The 22,178-nt window shown below is 39.7% G+C and overlaps 1 protein-coding gene across 5 annotated transcripts in view; it reads left to right on the forward strand.

Moving 5' to 3' along the window:
* PAX3 (paired box 3) overlaps window positions 1–22,178 on the forward strand; it is a 76,172-nt gene that overhangs the window by 49,733 nt on the left and 4,261 nt on the right. For 3 of the 5 annotated variants that reach the window (XM_064666548.1, XM_064666549.1, XM_064666550.1), the window contains exons 5-7: window positions 1,245–1,450; window positions 11,980–12,145; window positions 13,218–13,432. In XM_064666548.1, the coding sequence (XP_064522618.1) occupies window positions 1,245–1,450; window positions 11,980–12,145; window positions 13,218–13,432 (587 nt within the window). The remainder of the gene's footprint in view (window positions 1–1,244; window positions 1,451–11,979; window positions 12,146–13,217; window positions 13,433–22,178) is intronic. The other 2 variants (XM_064666552.1, XM_064666551.1) reach the window with 1 other exon arrangement.

Consider the following 22,178-nt stretch of genomic DNA (forward strand, 5'->3'; position numbering starts at 1 on the left):
CATGTTATGTTCATTTGGGGATACTCTAGATTGTTTGTTTAATAAGGAATGAACTTGAGCTGTTTGGGATAGGATGTCTGAGCTGATTTTCTTCTGTTCTAGAGAACAATATTCTTAAGAACGAGAACCATTTAGTCCAGTCTTATTTGGGGCAAACTTTCAATGCAAGTAAGAGACTTTGGGAGTTGAGTGTTTGTTCAGTATACTGATGCAGATATCCACAGAAGTTTCTCCTTATGCTCTGTGTATGTTGGGTCTAAGATATTGATGCTGTCTGGAAAATAAAGACGCTTTTCACATAAGAGCCACTGGTTCAGCTGAAATATTTTTGTTTGTTTGTTTGTTATTGTTTTTCTGCATTTTTTTTCCTTTATGTTTTTTTGGTATACAGAAATTAATAAACTTTTCAGCTGAATTGTCTGAAAAAGCACTTTGTCTTTCTCATGCTGCAAGACTAAGTAAACAGATTAGGTGTATTAATTAGTTCAAACAGCTTGAGTGAAATTGGAAATGTAAGATAGCTAGAAATGAACATGGTGGGAGGTTTTAGCTGGAGCTTGAGAAACTTTTTACTTCCAAATAAATTACATTAAAAGGATTATATTAAATCAATGTCTATATCAATAATTTCTTTGGCATTATTGAAGTAGTAGCAGCAATGCTTGCATTTCCATTAAATAAGCAGTTTCAGCATCGCTGGGGAATGTCTGCCCTCTTTAGGTGGTTTCCCTTGAAGACTTGGGCAAGAGGGAATGTCTCCTGGACAGCAAGTGAAGGCTCGCTTTGAAAGTCTACTCTTAGTTCATTACCATTTGCTGGAGAGAGTGAATGGGGTCAGGTGCTGGAAGAGGCTTTGCAGCCTTCACAGTTATAGCTTGGGTTCAGCTATAGCTGGAATTCATTTGACTGCCAGGGGAAACAAGTAATGCTGCCAGGAGCTGCCTGGCTGTGTGTGTGTGTGACCTCACTATTTCCATGTCTATGAAATCCAGAAAGAGTTTCTGTATTGATTTCTCTATAAACTGCTGATTGCAAGAGTTGGTAGCGCCTTCCTGTGTCATGGACATGCTGTATGTGGGCTGTTTCTTGCTGGCTTTCCTCAAGTTCCAGCTCAGGGCATGTGAGGGGCCTTTGGTCCAACACAGCCTCCATACAAGAGCATGTCATTGATTGCTCCAATTTTTTGCTCTTCTTTCTCCTCTACTAAAGTTAATTTTTGTATTTTATTTTTTTTCTTTTTTGAGCACCAGCACCCCAGTCTGATGAAGGTTCTGACATCGATTCTGAACCAGATTTACCTTTGAAAAGAAAGCAGCGTCGCAGCAGGACGACCTTCACAGCAGAACAACTAGAAGAGCTGGAAAGAGCTTTTGAGAGGACACATTACCCTGATATTTATACGAGGGAAGAACTTGCACAAAGAGCCAAACTCACAGAGGCTCGTGTCCAGGTATGTACTGGAAAGCTGCCTAACAAAAGGAATTTAGTTTTCTGTTAGCGTGTGAGTCCTTCTAAATCTTATATGATCCTACTCTGGAGTAGAAGGAAAATGTGAAGCAACATTGTTTACAGCCTTAGGGTTTTTACATCTGTACATGGACAGTGGTTTTACAACTGTTCGAGACAACTGCTTCGAAAAAAACTCTTGTGTGTTCCCCAGGAATTGTTCCATGCCTACCATGAATATAACACTGAGTCTGTGGAGAAGAAGGTCTGATATCCCCGTTTGTTTGTTTTATGCATTTGACAGCACTCTGCATGTAATCAGGCCAGCTGTTGTGCCAGCTCATGGTTACTTAACTGATTTCATCTGTTGTTGTTTGGGTCTTTCAGGCATTAACAGAGGAGAGAAAAACATTTTTTTTAAAGGACAATGTGTCTACAAAGCCATGGAAGTGAGCAAGGTTACTGGTGTAGTATTTACAGTTAATTTTTAGGTTAGATTTTGTAGTTGACTTGGTTTAAACCTTGTAATATCTTTTATCCCCACTGTTAGTTTAATTCAAAGGAAAATAAACCCTCAAATAACTGTTAAATCTTCACAACTTCATGTAGATCTGGATTGTCTAAAACAAGCTCATGTACTGGAGCAGTAACATGGAGTTGATTTAAACTTAAAAAAAGGCATGAACCTAGATTTTTAGCTGTCTAAAAATGGGAAAATAGCAATCAGATAACTCTGGAACAAGCTGCACCCCGGAGTTCAGTTTTAGATTAGGACTTATTTGGTTTCATGGCAAAGAAACACATCCTGTAAAATGTTTAATACCACAAGCAGAATCTTCTGCTGGTCTTTTACTATTTAACATCTAAGGGTCAGTGGGAAAACTACACCCCCTTTATATCAGTCTGAATTGCAAGTGTAACTAAGCAAATATGTGGTTGGGTGAAAAGCAAAATGTTGTAGCTTGTGATCTAACAAAGGAAGAGAAATGAGTGGTGACTTATGATCTAACCAAGGATGCAGGTGAATTTGGTTTCTTTGGCGAAACTTTACCATGTTTTGACCTTTGAAACTCAGCTTGAGGCATTCAGACACTGCAAACTCAAACAAGAAATACAAAATATCCCTCTGACTTTTTAAGACAAGCATGTCTGTTGCAGCACAGCTGTATTATTGAGCATCTGCCTTGAAAGGTCCAGACTTTTTCAGTTTTACCTGCTAAATGTTTTTGCAGAAGACTTCACACCACATTTCTTGTAAGTGTTTGTTATGACTGTGGGAGAAAATCAGATGTGTGGATGAATTTGTCTGGAAGGCAAACTCAGTAGTGCAAGACTCTTTTCTTAACATGTTTACTAAGTGAAATGTTTGCAAAACAGCTTCGTATGTAGACTTGGACCAGGTAAGACCAAATCAAGCCCCGAGAATAATTTGTGCACAAACATAATAAAGATAGATCCCATTCATCTTACTAACAGAACTTGTGAGGGGAGTTAAGATATGATGTTTTGGTCTATGTTAGCTTCAGTGGACAAATATGATAAAATTAAAAAGACCTTGTTCATGTTTTTCTAAATCAATGACCCACAGCTAGAAGAAAAGCAGAACTCTCATTAACATAACAGCTGTCTTAATGTGGCTTTAACCCTGTGACTTTTTACATTCCTTATGGCTTCCTTGGTTCCCTTGAGATGCATCCTGTCTCACACCACTCGTATGATCTACAGCCTCACGAATTCCCCAGTACCTCTGACATGGGTATTTTACCTAACCCAGCATGGAAGAAAGTTCCCAGTCAATCAATGATTAAAATACCAGAACAAAACCTTTCTGGATTAAAGATGAACTGAGGTTGAAGTAACCAGCCTGTGGGCAGTTTTCTAGTGCACTCCATCTGTCTGGTACCCTTGAAGGCTGGCAGAGTGATTTAGAAGTGGATTAAGGGATACAGGATTTGCCTTATCAGCATTCAGCACCTCTCTATAGCCTCTTAAAATAGCCACGTATGATGGGCATGAAATAAAAGACGACCTGTGAAAAGAAAATAACCCTAAGAGACTTGAGACTGAGAGGGATGGATAGCCATACTGAAGTAGCATTCAAGCTTTCTTAGTCACACTTCTTTTTTGGTAACAGTATGACAGAGATCAGAGATACCAAATTTTATATGGATATAAACACAAAGATCTCTTTGACTACTTCCCAATTAAGCATCATCCAAAAGAGCTGGCTCTTTGCAGCCTGAATTCAACTGAGCTCAGAAGGTTTTTTTATTTTTTCCCTTTCCCTTTGGAGCTGTAAGGCCCAGTTTTGTAGTTGATCACAACTGGACCAACCTTGCTATTCCCTCAGTCCCTCTGTGTAGTGCTCACATCTCATGTTTTGTTTTCTTTACCCTGCCTCCCCCGTGCTTCCCCTTTCCTTCTGTTCCCTGAGGCAGTCTATTACTCCTGTGAAAGGAAGAGTCTTAAGCCACTGAACCATCTATTTTCTCACTTTCCCACTGTTGAAGGGTAACCAAATGCATGTTTCTAAACTGGTTGCTTGGAGGTGGGGAAAAAAAGTTGCCTCTGGTTTGAGATCAAGCTTAGAACACGTCAGCCCCTAAGGGGAATTTTTTGAAAGCTGATCAAGCAACTGAAAACAGACTTTACACTGTCAGTGTTACTTGTGTACCTAATCGTGGGGGCAGGAAAGGCTTTCGGCAAAAGAAGCGTTGCAACAAACTCCACATTGCAAGAGTCAGGAGATGTGTAAGTAGAATCACTACAAATATTTCAGCACTGAGTGTAATAAAGAGTTAAAATGCTCCCTGCAATTCCTCCTGCAGCACCTTTCCACTCAAGAACTGCTGAATCCTTCTCCCCAGTGTTTGAACCTCGATGTGATGTGGAGCCAGGACAATCTCTTGTGCACCTGGCTGCAGGTGCACTTTAGACAGAAAGAAGGGGGGAGTTCTTTGGTCTTGTATGTTTATCAGATACATTTCAGAAAGATAAGTAGAGCTCCAAAGGAGGAGCCTTCATTTAAAAGGTTAAAGAAACATAGTAATACTCAGAATGTGAAGTCAAAGATTCACATATTGTGAGTAAAAATTGCAACCTTACAGGGCTTTACTTGTCCAGTTCAAAACTTCATTAAAACCATCATTAAGTTGCAGTGTAGGCCCTTAAGGTCTGTGGCCTACTTTTACTGACAATCTAAAGGCAAGTTCTAAAAGTGAATTTTTTCCCAGTGTAGATAAAAATCAAAGGCTCTTTCTGAGCTGCAGAGCAGTGTGGTTATGGTTTCTGCAACAAATAGTGCATAAGGAATGAAGTGGGTAGCATCTTTTCTGTCCACCTTTTAATTCCCACATCTGGCTTGTTTTTGGACCTGGATGAACTGGGCAAGCTTTGGCAGCAGCTTGGAGCCTGTTTCACGTTGATGGTGGGGGCTGTTTGCATCAATGTTTTGGTGAAGGATTTTTAAATAAGGTTCAGTTTTGTCCTGTGGCTGGCCAGGAGCCTGCCTTGGCCAACAGGGGCTGGCCAGCCAGACAAATCTTTTGGGCTGTGGGTTGAAGGCAGGCCTCCCAAATTATCAGAAGTGTGATGCATGACGCTTGTGTGTTGGCCCACTTTAAGGTGTGCCCCCAGCTGTATGGATCCTCTGGGGTGGGACACCCTGCAGTGAGAAGCAGCTGGCACACGGCCTTCCTGTTTAACCCCAAAAGGCAATGGCAGAAATTTGTTTGGACTCCTTTTTTTTTTTTTTTTTGTCCATGAATAATGTTGAAAAAGCAGGGCAAGTCAGGAAGAATTCTGAAACATGACTATGCCCTATCCTGAAAATGTTCTTCTTAGCCAGATCCCAGTTTTAAATTGATTTGCTTGAAAACTTCCAAAAAGAAAAATGTTGTTTATCAACAGAGCATGTCTGAAAATTCAGGCAGATCTCTCCAGGCTGCTAGGAGGGGATTGAACGTTCCCATGTCAAACTTGTATTCAGCTTGTCAGCTATTGTAAAAGCCTTATTATAACCTCAACAAATAAGTCCCAAGAGCTCAGAAGTCTTGAGTAGCCAGAAGAAAAATTATTGAAAAAAAAATTTCAAGTGTTTTGCTTACATATTGCTTTCTTTGTAAGAAAGCAAGAGGGAGGGAGGGAAAGAGATAGTTTATGGAGGAGGATAGTGGGAGGAAAGGTGAGAGAAGAAGTTCTGACTCTTAAGCTAGCAGTAGGGCTTGAAATCTCCAAAGTCCAATCTCTCAGCTTTAATAGCCTCTTCTCAGTAGCAAACAGTGAAAAGCACTCACTGAGAAATCATGGGGGAGGAGGGATCTGTGCCAAAAAAAATCTTAGCTTGCCCCCAGCTCCTCTGAAATGGTTTGAGCTTGTATGCTGAACTGCCCAGTCCTATGGGAAGATGGGGCAAGGGAATGTAGGATGGATTCAGAAACATTTAAGACCTTTCAGCAGATCTTCATGGTTATTCCTGATGTGGTTTGTGGAGAATTTCTAGTGCCTTTTCTTGAGACTGATGCTCTTGCATCGTATACGGGCTGAAGAAAGAAAAAGCTTTGCGTATCCTTGCAGTAGATAACCCTGTAATTGCAGATTCCACCCTCCTCCATGAAGGGGAAATTTTTATGTGTAAATTAGCCAACTAAATTCATATGCAGGCCCAGGAGGACATTTGTAAATATAAAGGAAAAGAAGGGATGTGATTTTGATTGTCTTTTTCTGGTCCCTGCTGCCTGAGGGCTCCAATTAGTGTCACTTTAATTTATAAATACACAGTTCAATTTGTTTATTACTGAATAATTTTCAGAACTCTTCAGCTGCAATGTTTTAGAAGTATTTTTCTAGGACTGAGCCAAAGTCTTTTCAAAGGAACCTATAAGATCTGAGTACATTGGATCGCACTGGGAGGTGGTTGGAAGTCCCTATTCCCTTTGGCACAGTCTACTGGCTTTTTGGTCTGTGTTTTTGTTTTCTTTTCTTTTTTCTTTTTTCTTTTTTTTTTTTTTTTTTCTTTTGTGTGTGTGGTGTGTTGGGTTCTGGATTTTTTTTTTTGAGGGGGGGTGTTGTTTGGTACATTTTTCCTTCTTTCCCCCTCCCCCTCCATTATGTTTTAAAAGAACTCTGGTTTCCATTGCATTGATAACTCCCTGTGTCCCAAGCATCATGACTTTCTATTATCATAAAGAGCAGTTCTCAGCAGGCAGAGAACCTTCAGCCTTGTGACGTTCCCACTGGTGGTCACGGCAGGTTGCTCCCAACAGGTTTTGGTGCTGCTTTGAGATGCTGTGAGGAAACACAGCGTGCCTCTGTACACGGTGGACCTTATTCCTGTGAGGCTGGGGGTGTACAGACATCGTAGTGAAGCTGATTTATCAACTAGTTGTGCTAAAAAGCAATTCTGTCTCTACTCTTCTCTCTATGGCTGGTCTCTGGCAGCGCTCTCCTTGGAGCTCATCTGATACCTTGGTGAGCCATGATGGACATTCACTCTACTGCAAAAAAAAAAAAAGAAAAAGGGAGATAAAAACTTATTTCTTTTTTTTTTTTCTCTGCTCTTGTGTTCTTTGAATGAACTTCCAGCCTGGTCAGGCAGGCATATGGGCTGTTAGCCCTCCACCCGGTGAGAGGGTGACAGTTCCTGCACACACCACTCTGTGGGTGCTGAAATAAGTGAGGCATCAGTAGGGGCTGAAGGACTGGGCACTGTGGGTCTTTAGAAGTCACACTGCCATGTTTTCCTGTTAGCGATTTCCTTCTTCAACCTCCTCTCTTTGCAAGGCACCCCTGCTGCTTCTGGCACAGCCCACGTTCTCTCCCTGGTGGAACACCCGCCAAGGACTCCCACTTCCAGCATGGTCAGACTTTATTTTGAACATGTGAATTTTGTGGGAAGGGAGAGGTGGGGAACAGCGGGGTGGGGGAGGCAGTTACCATGAAAAATATCATGTGGCAAAAGGGGAAAAACCCAACACCCCCCTCCCCATCTAAAATTAGAAGTGCCGTTAACAATACATCAGTCTTTTGACTTTGTGTGTTTCTGGCACTCACGCTTGCAATGGTCAGGACTGTGTATAACAAAATATCCACGGGTATTCTGCAACATTCACATCTTGAATGTTTTGCCCTGTTGAATCAGAGATCTTTTTGCCTTAAAAGCACATAGAGCACTCTGTGTTTATGATCAGACTGTCGAAATGTCAAGGCTAATTACACTAGTGTGTTCCCAAGTGAATAAATGCGTCTTTTAAAGAATATCCTGTTGAGATCAACAAAATAAGATGTTGGCATGATCACTTGAAAGCTACTTAAAGGAAAAAATGATAATAAGAGGCAGGATCTAAATATTAGGAAATAGTGATGGGAGAAACTTATTTGTTCACCTTATCCATTCTACATTGGCGTAAAATGCTTCTTTTTATGTTCTACTACAGAAGAATTTCTTTTTTGGTCAGTCTAGTTCCAGGCACTAGGAAAAACTGGAGCCTCCAGTACTTAAAGGGCTATTTTTTTTTTCCTTTTGTTCTAAATTTCATCCTCTCCAGTTCTGTTTTTGAGATGTAAATTTTGGCCAGACTCTGGGGTACAATTTTGTTTCCAGATCATCTGGGTTATTTACATTCCAGCTTTGAAAGTGACATAGAAACTGCGGAGCCCAAGCCTCACTTAAATGAATGTAACTTTGCTTCTGTGCAGACTTAGGTTTTTGGATGCTTGGATCCCTCAGCCAAGTCATGTTTTCTCTGTCCATGTCTGCATTTGCACAGCACCAAGTGCAATATTCACCTCATCTAGAGCTCCTGCAGGTTGCACCAGCATGAGTAGATTGTGTTCCTTCAGACCCAGTACTGCTTGTGTAAGACCGCTGTGTTTTGAGTCTCAAAACTGCAGTAGCTTGCTTAGCCACTGCTTTTGCTTCCATGGGGGATTTCAGTGTGGTCCTGGTGATTTGATCATGCAGACCTAAGATTGGTCTGCCTGCCACTGAGATCCACAGTGTTGCTGGTGAAGGCAACACACAAAATACATTAGTTTGTCAGGTGAAGTAGTTGTAGATAGTTTAGAGTTGGTTTTCTGTTGTGTTCACTGCAGGGTGGCACTTTTTCACAGAATGACACTTGTGATCTTCTTCAGGGGCTGCACTGTATACTGAGCATCCCTGAATCCAGGTGATGGTTGTGTCCCTCTCAGAAGGGAGGCTGTAGGAGAGCAGAAACATCCTATGGGGACCTGCTAGACTTGAAAAGGCCAGTCACAAGATGAGGATTTCTTCACGTTAGTGGAAGCTGAAATCTGCTGCACATAAGGGGGCACTGTGTTTAAATCACATTGGAAATGTACAAACAAAAGAAAATATTTCCCCAGGTGCTTACAATATGTTTCTAAGCAAACACACTGGCTTGTGGTGACTAGATTTATTTTTAAGTCTTGGCTTGATATTAGCAAATTTTTCAAGATTTCTTTAATTAGTGATAGTAGTGCACAAGGATTTTTCATGTGAGGATTTAAAAAATAAAAGAAATCTGAACTCTTGAAAATGAATCAAGGCTGTAGTCCAAGTGAAATACTATGATTAAAAAAATAATTTTGGTTAACATAGCATGTGTTAATATGCTATGCTAACATCGCTTCTGAATAAAGCTTGAGATCTGAGTCATTCCCATAAAATTGACAAAAAATGTAAATAAAATACTTAGACTTGAGTTATTCAGGTTTGAGTTGTTTAATTTTGAGTAACTTGTTCTTGATTCGATTTCTTGTTTGTTTTTATTTTCTTATGTGCCTCTGCCATCCTGTAGTGATGAGCGTGTGTGATATTAGTGGCAGTAAGACTTGCTCTGCAGTGGAGTGACAGTGTCTGGAGCCGACAAGCCTGGAGCTGTGACAGTGCCAGTGGCATGTGACATGGGTGCCAGTCAAGTAGCACATCCCAGTTCACGTAGCCTGGTTTCTGCACAGCCCAGGCAGGTTTCTGCACCCCTGCAGAGTCCCACTTATATTACTGGGGCTCCAAGTGGTAACAAAGCTGTGCACCAGGATGTTCATTGTGTGGTTGCTGCAGACCTTTGATACCATTGAGTGTGTCCCTTTCAGGGATGTCTAATACATAGCTGCAGTTCTGGAAAAAATGCAAGTCTGTAAAATGAGCCAAAATCTGCCTGTAATTAAAAGCACAAAACCTGGCATTAGTGCAAATCACTCTCCACTGAATTAACATTTGGGATCTGACTCATTTTAATAAAGATCTGGAGCTTAAAGGAAAATGCTTATCTGTAGAGGAAACAAAATCTTGTTACTTCATTTTTCTTGGTGAAATCCATTCATGTAATGTAGTTCAGTCAGTGTTCTCAAAGTGTTTAGAGGTCATCAGATAACCTTCTTGACCTGAAGAAGGGAGAGTGTTAAGGAAAAAGCTGCAGTTAATGACCTGGGTAGGCTAATTACAACGTGCATTTGCTGTTCCCTCCTTACTCTTTGACCTCCATTATCCTTCCTAAGTGTTCTTTGGCTCTTTAGCAAATCCTCTTTCTTGCTCTCCAGCGTGTCTTGTCCTCTTTTCCTTCCCAATATGGTTGTTTTCAGAAGATATTGCTGCAGGAGTGTGAGACTGGTGTGCTTTGGGGGACAAAGGCAGGTGGAAGCAGTCTGTGAGGAGTAAATAAGAAATTTAGACTTACGTGTCAGTGAAGGAAGTAAAGGGTAAGAAGAAAACTTAAAAAGGGTATAGATGTCTATAGGATGAGAAATAAAAAAATATTGCTGAATCTAGACACACCCTCAACTATTGCTCATCACAGGTTTCACATCTCCACCCTGGTGACTTGTCCCTGCCAGCTGCTTTCAGAAATGGCTCATGTGGAGGCAGAGGGGAGTTAGTATGTACGGTAAAAAAACAAGAGAGGGATTTGTAGGGTAGAACAGAGGCTCAGTCTAGCCCTCTGTCCTAAATCTTAAACCAGAGTGGGAGTGTATAATCAAGGAGTAGTTGTGGCCAAAGGAGAAGGCAGCTGTATGAGCCGAGCATCTCATTCTGAAAGGAGTATGAAGCCAAAACAAACTACGTGGTGACAGATGGCCTACGTCAGAAACCAGATGGCCCAGTGAGTCCCACCACTCCTGTTATGAAACAGAAAGCAGAGAAGCCCACAGTGTAGTTCAAACTGTTTTTATACTCTTATGTGAGGGCCCACTCATGGTTTGTAAATGATGCTACACCTAGAATTCCAGTCTGTGATGGCTGATTCATAAGCCAGCACGGGCTGCTTGCAGGAAGGGTGGCAGATCTGAGCCCCAGTTTTTACAAATACATCAATATGTGGCTCATCAGCTCACTTGCCTCAGTGGCTTTCAGGCCAGGCTGCCTTACAGGCTGTGCAGAGCTACCCTGTAAGGTGCTAACACTCAGTTAAGGTCTTATCTAATCGATAGTATCCGTGGATGATCATTGCAGCTGCTTCAGGGTGTAGGATTATGAGCAACTGTCTGCTTGTTTACAAATGTGTATAGTTTCTGTTATCTTAAACAACCTTTCTTTTCTGTGGTCATCCAACTCATGGACCTGAGCTCTGTAATCAAGAAGTTGCTCTGAAACTGCAGCAGGGCAATGTGCCTGCAGGCTGGTCCAGGCACCCCTGCAGTGACTCATTGCCCTTCCAACTTATGGCAGTTTAATCGCTGTAATATCAGAATTAACCCATGTGTTTTGCAGCTCTATTATTACGTCTACATTTGTGAAGTCTCATGTGTGCAAGTCTTGCCTCTTCCTTTCTTGGAGGGAATAAGAGCCATCCAAGACTTGGAAAACTTAAAACGAACTGAGAATGGCATGAAGAAAAGTAGATTTATAGTTAAAATGTTGCACTAATCCAAACCCCATCTGGTTGGTATGCTGTCCTGGGAACAGATTTCAAAGTGGTTCTGAAATGCTAATCTAGTGCTGAAGTTCTGACCTACTGTTGTAAGTTTATTAAGAGATGTTTTGTACATATGTGAATACATGAAAACTTGCTGGGAGGGATTTGTGTGTTTTGTACATGGGGCTTGTATTTTTCTAATTAAAAGCTTAAAGTTCTGTTGGCCATTAGGACAATATAGCATCCCAATATATAAGTACATGCACCTTCTAATAGTGCATTAAGTGCTGCCACTAACTTGTCAGCAAATTAAAGATGATACAGACTAAATAGCTTTGGCTGGCACTTAGATTAAATGGAGAGATGTTTCCCCTTTCTTATTAAATGTGGCACAGTAATGATAGTGATTGATGGCTATTAAAAGCACTAAAGCTTGAAAGAGCAGTCAGCTTTCTTCTCAGGAGAGGAAACTAGGGATCAGAATTCCCGTGTCTTGTCTGTTGAACCATGGAAGTGTGTGCCAAGGGCACCTTTCTTGTCTAGAAGCACTGAGTCTGGCATGCACCTTGTGTATCTCTCATCTCAGACACTGAATGCATTTGAAATATGATGCCATTATTTCTGATACAGCTGAATTAAATGTACAAAAATCAAATGTTTGTGTTGAAAACATTCGTAGGTCTGGTTTAGTAACCGTCGTGCCAGATGGAGGAAACAGGCAGGAGCCAATCAACTGATGGCTTTCAACCACCTGATCCCTGGAGGATTTCCACCCAGTGCCATGCCGACTTTGCCGACGTACCAGCTCTCTGAGCCCTCTTACCAACCCACCTCCATACCGCAAGGTACAGTAGCCAACAGGTACTTGGTTAAAATAGTGTTACTGGGGGGTTTACCATGTTGATCCATTGTAGAAATATTTTCTAATGTGTCGGCTAATTCAGGGTCTGACTCAGGGAGAACTTTGCAAGCCTGCTTATTTTAAGCACGTAAGAACTCATGTTTGTTTTGCTACAAGAAAGGGCTGGTTCTACATGAGGAGTGCTAGCTAGAGAAATAATCACCTCCCGTGTGGTAGGTGTGTAGCTTTGGTAAAGACATGTACACACACTCCTGCCCTTCTACTGTATTGGCCTCCTCTGCTGCCCAGAGCGGTGCAGAAGGAGGCAGGTGCACTTTAGATTCTTTGAGGCCTTCAACGGTGGTGCACTGGAAACTTCTGAATATTTATCTGATGGTGGAAAAACCAGCTATTCAGACCATTTTGTTTCACATCAGACAATAGCAAGTCTCAGTATGGTAAAAATTTTCCTTTGTGTTATCAGAAATTCTGTCGACTTTGGCGGATTTGAGGGGTGAGGGAACAGAGCCTCAAACCTAGACTATGTTAGATTTTAGTATTAAAGAAAAACCTTACTGGTGAGATTTTATAAAATATGTTACTGTGTTTCCTCCTTGAGATTTGGATGCTAATTTTTGATGGATGTTCTAATTAAGGGAATTTTTCTAAGCCCAGGGCTTCTCCCATGCATTGCTAGGCTTGCTACAAACCACGGCAGAATTTCTGTGCTGTGACCTGAAGGGGAAAACCTGTTGTTAGTCTTCTAAGGAAATAAATATTTTCCCTTATTTATATATATCTATATATAAAATATTGCTGACCAATATGTGCCCACTAAGAGTGTCCCCCAAGGTCTGAAAACTGCATGTGTCTGTTATGATGTTTACAGTCTGCTTAAGAATTTTTGTGTGATCTTACAAGCCAGTTAAATATCTAGCAATAATAAAGACTTACCTTCCTACTTAACCAGTATTTAGATGCAGGTTCTGATGCAATTCTGTTGAGCTTCACATAATGAACTTATTATGCCAGAAATAAAGGAGTGAAACATATCGACACGCTTCTTTTGCTTCTAGCTGTGTCTGATCCAAGCAGTACCGTCCATAGACCTCAGCCTCTCCCTCCAAGCACTGTACACCAAAGCAGCCTCCCTTCGAATCCAGAGAGCAGCTCTGCCTATTGCCTACCCAGCACCAGGCATGGATTTTCCAGCTATACAGACAGCTTTGTGCCTCCGTCCGGGCCCTCAAATCCCATGAACCCTGCCATTGGCAATGGCCTCTCACCTCAGGTCAGTCCTGTGTTTTCAGACAGAGGATTTGCTGTATACCAGAACCAAAGAGTCTATTCCCTCAGGCCACAGTATAATGAATTGCCAAATTTAAACCATAATGTATTCTTTATATAAGCCACATGATTTCAGTTTGCTAGTTTCCTTCTTTTTTTTTTTTTTTTTTTTAAATTTTTTTCCTCCAACTGGCTGAATCAAGAGTCATAGTTTATATTTAATTTCAACTGATTTATAATGGAATCATGCAGACTTCACTTTTGCATTCAGTTGTCAACCATTTGTAATGTACTATTCTTCTCCTGAAGATAGATCTTGTAGCTTTTCCATGAATAAAATATCACTTTAAGATAACCTCATCAAGATTTTACCGACTGGTACAGGAAAATTACAGGCAAGTTGTACGAGGAGAGTTCCAAGGACTGAGCATTGAGATGAGTGTGCATTGAGATGAGTTATAATCAAGTTATAAATACATAAATTAGGAGTATTACTGCTGTTTGGCAACATATAAATGCATGAATACCATAATTGTTTTGCTAATTCGCGTGAGCTCTTTTAAGGAAATCATGTTAATAAATTGCTTTGATAATTGAGTGTCAAAAGGTTGGTTAAATTTTCCTACACATGTCATCTGTCTGAAGCCGACATTATTAGTTAAAGTTTAAATAGATGGTAGTTTATTTTATTAGCTAGAGCTTTGCCCAGGTGCTTGGAAAGAGATGTCCACTAAATTCTGAAGATTCACAAAGAGGATGCAATCTATAATTACAATCTGAAATCTCTTCAGGGCTGAAAGTGAGAGTTTTAACAGCTTTATCTGCTTTTTACCCTTTTTTCCTCTCAGTGGTTTGAAAAACAGAGAGAAGCTCAGAATGACACAAATGAAAAGTGAAAAGACAATTATACTCAATTACACACTAATCACTGACTATCACCACTGCCTAAGCAGGGAGAGGGCATTCTAATAGGCAGAAAATGAGATTTTAATGGCACAAAGGGTGGCCAAAATAACGACTCGTATATCTTTGCCTCCTTCGTTTTCTTCAACTTGTGGTTTGCATCTCGGGAGTACAGTTCCTGGTTCCTGTGCAACGGTGATAACTCTGTGCAGCTGAAAAGTTCAAAGGCACTGGAGTTGAAAAGAATGAATAACAAAGGCAATGAAATAAACATTTTTGCCCAAAGGCAAAAGTTCATAAACCCTTTTTTGTAACGGTAAATGTAATTAAGATTCACAGATTCCTATAGCATAGAGTGGGGTACAAAACTTTATGGCTTGAAACCTCAGGAAAAAAATACCAACAGAAAAACAAACGGATGTACTTCCAACAAGACTTGGATAGATTTCCTTTGAAAGAATTCTGATTTCTAAATGCAATCTCCAGCAAAATACATGACATTATATTAGTTACCTTATTTATTTATTTATTTATTTTTAGCGACTAATTTCATAGTGTGCAAGGCTTCTACATTTTTGACATAATTATCTACCTGGGATTCTATGTTAATCCATCAAAAGTGTTTGTTAGTGTCAGTTGAAATGTATGTTGGTTCTGGCTATGGAAAATGTGATCTTTTATTTTTCCTTTCACAAAGCTTTTATTGTCTGTGACCCAGAAGGAGAGCACAACAGTAAAGAAATCTTGTGATGGCTGGGCAGAATGGGACAAAAAAGTGAGGCCAGGTTTCCTCCCCCCAAAGTCTTGCTGATTTGAGGTTTGATATAATCAGGGGAGATCCTGGAGAAGATTAAATTACTTTAATCAGTTCTGTGCTTCCTTACACCCAGCCTTGTCATTATACTATGAAACTTTTGTTGTTTTGGCTTTTTTTTCCCTCTTTAAACTTTTGAAATCTTTTTCTAACCCAGTGTTTAGAGCTCCTGGCCGTGTCCAGCAACTCTACCAACAGGTTTAGGAAGACACTGATCCCTCTGAAGCTCACATCATGCATTTGCCACTCAATGCATAGAGGAGATAACTTGCATCCATTTAGATTTTGAACAACAGCTTGGCAACTGAACGATTACCTTCACCAGCTGATAGAGATCTTCCCATTAAACAAACAAACAAATAAAAATCCAAGCCCTAAATTCATGTGGTGTTACCAACAGCTCCTTTAAATCAGTTTTGGTGCCTAAACAATGAGTTAAGAGACATGTATAAAATGTAGAGCTTTATAAAGTGGCATACCCAGACTTCATGTTTATATAATAAAGTGATACAGCCACAAACATATAAATCATGTGTGGGGCTGTAGCAAAACAGGAAAGTCTCAAAGACCAAAGGAACCTCAGCTGTTGGTCACGTAGGTTGCAATGTTAGTGTGTGAAACATCCCTTGGCTGTGGGGTGTGTCACAGGTCATCCCCTCTCCACCCTTCCTCAGGGCTCTTCCCACAGCCTCCCGGGTGCTGCCTGAGAGGATGAGGTAGCAGTGGATGGAAAGTCGAAAGCCAGCTCTGCGTTGGGGGTTTCATGAAGAGGAGAAGCAGGAGTTTTCCTGCTGAGTGGGCACGTTGCAGTGCCCTGCCAGTGTGCATGGAATTTAGATGAGAAAGAAAGAGGGTCTTTTTATTAGCCAGTGGATTTTTGACCACAATAAATCTGGGTGTGTGAGCAATTAACATAATGTTTCCACCCATCCATGTGTCTCTTGCTGGCAAATGCTCTGGACAAACTGTGTGTAAAGCTGAATTTATGGTGACTTTAGGGGGGGGTGAAGAGGGGAGCTTTGTCTGAAGCCCAGATAATCTTTTGTGATTTAAAAAACCCCACCCTTAGAATGTGCGGAACAAAATCTTAATACTAAGATTCACAGGATCATATTCTTAGTATACTTAAGCTTCTTTCTCCCCTTTGACATCAATTTATTGCAAATGAGGTCTGACACACAGAACTCTGGGGAAGCCTTATTTTCCATGTGGGATGTTCCATTCTAACTTTGTTCTTGAATATGATGGACAAATACGTTGTTTAAGGCAAGCCCTGGGTGAAGGCACAGGACAGGGAGAGATGGCCAGGGTGCTGTGATTTTATTTTTATTGTGTTAGCCTTGAATTTGGAGGTTAGAGGGCATGGTATGTCTTGGTCAGTTTTAGGAAGCATAATCCTACATATAACATACTTGTCTTGCAAGCTGGGTATTAAAATGTTGTTGCTCTCGTTTAAAAAAAAAAATAAGAGAACAAAAAGAGTTCCACCTTCTTAATTTTTGGCATTTTTTAACATCAAGACAAGATCTGCAGGTATCTTCCAGATGACTAATTATTCTCCTTGTTCATCTGGTTTATTCATTGTTACCTGGATGCAGTGAGAGAATCTCTGTCTTGCAGACCTATGAAGTGTTGACTTTTGCAGGAAAAAGGCAGGGATTAATGTCCTGGGGAGCTGATAGCCTGGAGTGTCCCTGTTTGTATTTCATGAAAAAGCAACTCAACTGCAAGCATGCCATCTCAGCCAGAGTTCTTTAAAAATAGCATCAGAACAGAGATTATTAGTGTGTAATATATGTAAATTGCTTATTTTTATGTTTTCTATGCCTATTATGCAGCTTCTTGCCTCTCGTGCATGCGTTTATGGGAATATTGTATTTCCTTTTCAAATTAGGTTTCAGTTGCTCAGTGCACTTTCTTTTAGCAAATGTTTGTTCACTCAGAATTTCGAGTGGGTAGCATATCTATGCATTAATATATGAGTACAGCACCTGGGCGTGCTTCTGAGTTGGCTTGTCCCTTTCTGATCCCAGTGTCAGGGGCCACTGCTGGCTCCTCGATCCGGCTGCAGGAACACTTGTCTCGCACCTGCAGGTGTATGGTCACAGCAAACAGCAGACTGTTTTTAAGACAGGATATCAATATTTTGAACTGCTTCATTTAAGATAAGGGAAAAGGCTTTTCCGGTGTACACGGGCATCCCCTGACCTTGTCATGTGCTTTTTATTAGTGTGGAAGCAGCAGAGTTTGCCCTACACCAGGAGATCAGGCAGTTTGCTGGTTTGGAGAGTGCTGTAGCTGTTTTGGGCTGCTGTGGATTCAGGTGGAGCAACAATACTCTGCTCAGGTTCCTGCCCATGAGGTCGTGTGCTTTCTGTGTTTAACCTGTAGGACATTTAACCTGTAGGTTACCCAGGCTTAAACAGTACTGCAGTGTTAAGGTTTTACTGGAAAAAGAAGTGTGTGCTACCTGTCTCCTGCTAGGCATATTTTTTTTTCCTCCTTGCCCTGTAGAAAAACTTCTCATATCTACTTTTTCCTCTTCTGTGCCTTCTCCCACTATAATTGAATCAAACCAGTAGCTTTAAAGGCTGCAGTTTTAAACTGGGAAATGGATTGAATGTTGAAGGGGCTGTGTAGAAGATCATAACAGGCTTTAACAAAGTTTACAGTTCCTGTGCCATTACCTGGTGCTCAGGAATAATCTTAATAAGAAAATTCCAAAATTTTCCATGAACAGTAGTAAAGATGCAAGCTCTTTCAAGTTTTCTTTCTTCTACTGTCAAAACATTTCACTGCCTGAGTTTAAGAATTACCCTGCAACTCCTTTTGGTGAGATAGATCTTAGGCAATGGGCTTCCCTTAAGTCTTTGAGAGCACTTGGTTTTCATTAACCTGAAGTATGGAACTGATGGCAGCTGTCGAATCAGTTAGATATGTTCATATTGTCTTGTTAACTCTGTTTTTAAGGGAGACACGTGAACCAGGGGCTAAAAACCTTCATTACCTCGTTAAGAGGGATGAGAAGGAGGGAAAAAAGCAACTATTAATTTTTCCTATACCTTTTGTTGGATTACTGCTGCACTGGTTGCCCACAGAAACATTTCACTTGGATTCAAGTCCCACAGCAGTGAGAAACTCATGATCTTTGTCACAATGCACTTGGCTTTGAGAGCTCTTTGCTTAATGACCCAAGAACATGAGACAGGTCAGGGATTTCTTTGTGAGGAAGAAAGTAAATTCACATGATATAATTTTCATGAACACGAGTTTGTTGTTTTTTTTTTTTTTTTAATTAAAAAACAAAAGCCCAGCCAATGGGGTTGATTATTTTTGTTTCTGTGAGTACAAATAGATGATATTCAACAGTTTTGTAACTGTTATCATGCAAAATAACATTTTTATTTGTTTTGTAAGTATTCTAATATATAAAATATTGAAAATATACATTTAAAAATAACATAATGTATTATTAAATATATTAATATAGCAGCAACAATAAACAGGTGATTGCACATTTTTGAATGTCCACATTGACTTCTCTCTTTTAGTTCGTTTGGCTTTCAGACAAATCCATGTAGTTGTGGATGGAAGGTGTGTAAGAGCTGGGCTGGTGTTCGTAATGTCCAGAATCCTTCTTTTGTGTTTCAGGTTTGATAGAAGGTGGGAGAAGGAGAGTTCACAGACAGAGAGCAATCCAATCTCAAATTTAGGCTTGTTATGGATTGTTTTAAGTAATATTTCCAGAGTTGAGCATTTAAATTCATGAGCCTACAATCTGAGACTGTCTGAAAAAGTTGTGAAATATTTAATTTTATATATATACTTATATATTCATATAGATTATTCATATAAATTATATGTTCATCTCTGATCTTTCTTTTGTCTTTTGAATCATCTTTGGATGCTTTTCATACAACCAGAAGCTCAAGAATTAACTGATCTTACAATTATTTGGTAATGTTATCAGGTTCCATGTCTCTATGATCTAGCACCTAAAAAAAGACATGAGTTTCATGTGATAACGTTGTGAACATCGGTAATCTTGTGTAGATAAAAATATAATTCATGAAAGAGCAAGTTATCCTCTTAATTATCCTAAATATACACCAGTGCAACTTCTCTAATTTCAGTGTAGGTGATATCTGGTGGTGTGAAATCAGTATGAGGTCTCATTTGATATGAGGATACAGAAGGTCAGATCATCAATGTTCAAAATCAGTGCATTTGCTCCTCTTTTCATCAACCAAGGATGTGGTTGCCAACACTTGCCATTTGACACAAAAATGCTTTCTGTCAGGTTTCTTATATTCAGCAGAAATATTCATATATATAAAATGAATCAGCAACATCATTCTAGGATCCTACAGGTATACATCCATGTCCCTAATTAATTTTAATTAATCCTCTAAAATCTCTCTTTATAATGCATTATAACAATCCTGTTTGTACTCTTTCTTGTGCAATATTTTGTTTTTTGAGAGATTTCTCTACAGTGAAAAGAGTTAACAGCAGGTAATGCCATTCATCTCGGGAGGAGTTTGAAATTTTCAGTGTTAGTGATGAATGAGGGTATCTGACCCACATCTGTTTTACATTAGAATGGAACATTGCCCTGACATCGTTAGGAGCATTTGTCAAGATTCCCTGGACAGAGCTTCTGTAAATTACATGCTGCAAATGTGTCAGGGTCAGATAAGAGGATATCATTAACTGTGCTAAAGTTTACTCATGATTCTGTCACTTCAACTTAATATGTTAACTGCCAACCATTTTCCTTGAGTTGTTTCATTAAATCTTTCATTCACGGGAGGGGAAAAAAATGTATCACTGTACCCAAAAAATATTGCACATGTTCTTTTCTCATGAATCATATTAATTGCAGACATGGTCACAAAGCATATTAAACGCAGGCATCCGTAAATGAATTAAAACATATGAGAATTTTATTGTGCCTATGGTAGGTCCTACGTCCTAAAATACCAACCATGTTAACAGACATAAAGTTTCTTTTAAATGGAATAAGCTTTTTCTCAGTTTAATGGTCTTTATTTTGGTGATAATATTTTCTAATACCTGGTAGTGGAGCACACATTTTGTACGTGGCCTTTAAGGCTTTCATCACTCAATTTCTCCTTCTGGATCGTATCCTCAGCTGGTGATTCTGTGCTAACTCCACCAGCAAGGGATTTGTCCTAAGGAATATTTTGGATTGTTTCAGATGTGGTCTCAAAACTTTTCTATAGAGTTTGATTGTTGCAGTCCACTGTGTTTCATTTACTTATTCCTAATTTCTCCTTTGTTTTCTAATAAAATATGGTGATTTTATCAATTGCATATACTGTATTTTGCTGTATAAGTGCAAAGGCTGTGCCTTAACATTCCTGCGTGTGTTTTGCAAAAAATTATATCCTGCCTTTGTTTTTTTTTATTTATAGGTGTTCTATTCTAAAATAATTGAATAGTTATTGCATCATTTAATTATAGGTGTCAGATTAGCCCTTGGGGCTAATATCCATATCAGTGAGGCTGACAATTACTACTTTAACTTTCCCAAAATCATTCAGAAGGAAGTACATATTTTCCAGTAATATGGATGATATAGAGAGCGAATAAATATATTTTATGCCTTAGTTATTATAAAACAATCAGGTCTGTTTACCTCTTTAGAACTGTACTGCTTCATATCCACGGAACATCTGAGTTGCCAAATCTAGGTCTTTGTGTGTTTCCTGTGCACTGCTAAGCTGAGGGTGCTGAGGATCTTGCAGACATGGCCTATTAATGGATTTCTAATTGATTAGGTGAAAGTCAGCCATGCCCTTCCTGTAACTCCTTGTATGGGTGATAAGGTCATGGCACATACCTACAAAGGACTTCTGCCCTGAGGCTACTTCCCTTAGAGCTTTCAAAACAGACATGACCAAAAATCTAATTATTTAGATACTAATCAACTGCAGGATGATTCTGAAGGCCTCTGAAGAAGATATTTTTGAGAACACAGTTACTGTTTGAGCTTCAGTTTTCTCCACCTCAAAGACTGAGAGCTCTGTCAGTTCTGCTCTAGTGTATCTACTAGGTGCATATCCACTCAGGAAGATGATGCCTAAAGACTTGTATTATTATCTAATTAATCTAAAAATTTTAAAGTAAATCTCACAAAAAGCTAATTTTAGTTTGTCAAAGGAGATAAATCTCTACCCAAATATAGATGCTACTCAAGTTTGAGAGGCATTTGAGACCATGTCTGGACCCAGGTTTAAATTTCAAGGCTAATCTCAAATTTTAAAATAGCTTCCAATCCCAAAAGTTTAGAGCTCACTGTTTTCTGCTGCTAAAGTCAAAATAATTTTGTCTGGGGCTCTATTCTATCGAAAACATTAAAGTGAAAAAAACTTTAGTTAAAATATGCAGTTGGTAATGTAGCTGTTTGCCAACTCAGCAATCAGTCCTAAAAGTCCTGGCAGAGACAGGGTGTGATGTGAGAGTGCTCAGGCAGGGAGAAGTGTCACTGGGGTTCCAGTAGGGCTGTGACAGTGATGTGAGCACAACCCCTTCTCTCTGCTCTTGAACTTGGAACAGAACCTGGTACAGTCTGTAAATATTGGTATCACACTGGAGCTGTGCAGGGATGGAAAGGGTTGTGCACTTACTTCAGATTTCTGATAAACCCCCGTGTGTTTTAAACTGTAGTCAAAACCATGATACTCCTGCCAACATAAATGTTTTCCAAAGTAGTAATTTTCAATGTAAATGTTGAAGTTAAGCCATGTTTTTTGTAGATCTTTCTCTTCTTTTAACTCTACCAGTGATAATTTCAAAGGACAGGGATTAATATAACCTAAATGAATGTAGGTTCTAATACTGTGTCCTGCTGATGCAATGGCAGGTCATTAAGCATGCTAGATTTTCAGACCATATCAATTTCCAAAGTTATAAGAAAAAGATCTGTAATTTCTGAAACAGAAATACTTGCTAAAATAATCTTTAGTAATTTTAATAATTTTCAGAAACCAACTTTTGGAAGAAAAAG

The sequence above is a fragment of the Pseudopipra pipra genome, chromosome 10 (genome assembly GCF_036250125.1).
Source record: "Pseudopipra pipra isolate bDixPip1 chromosome 10, bDixPip1.hap1, whole genome shotgun sequence".
Taxonomy (NCBI): domain Eukaryota; kingdom Metazoa; phylum Chordata; class Aves; order Passeriformes; family Pipridae; genus Pseudopipra; species Pseudopipra pipra.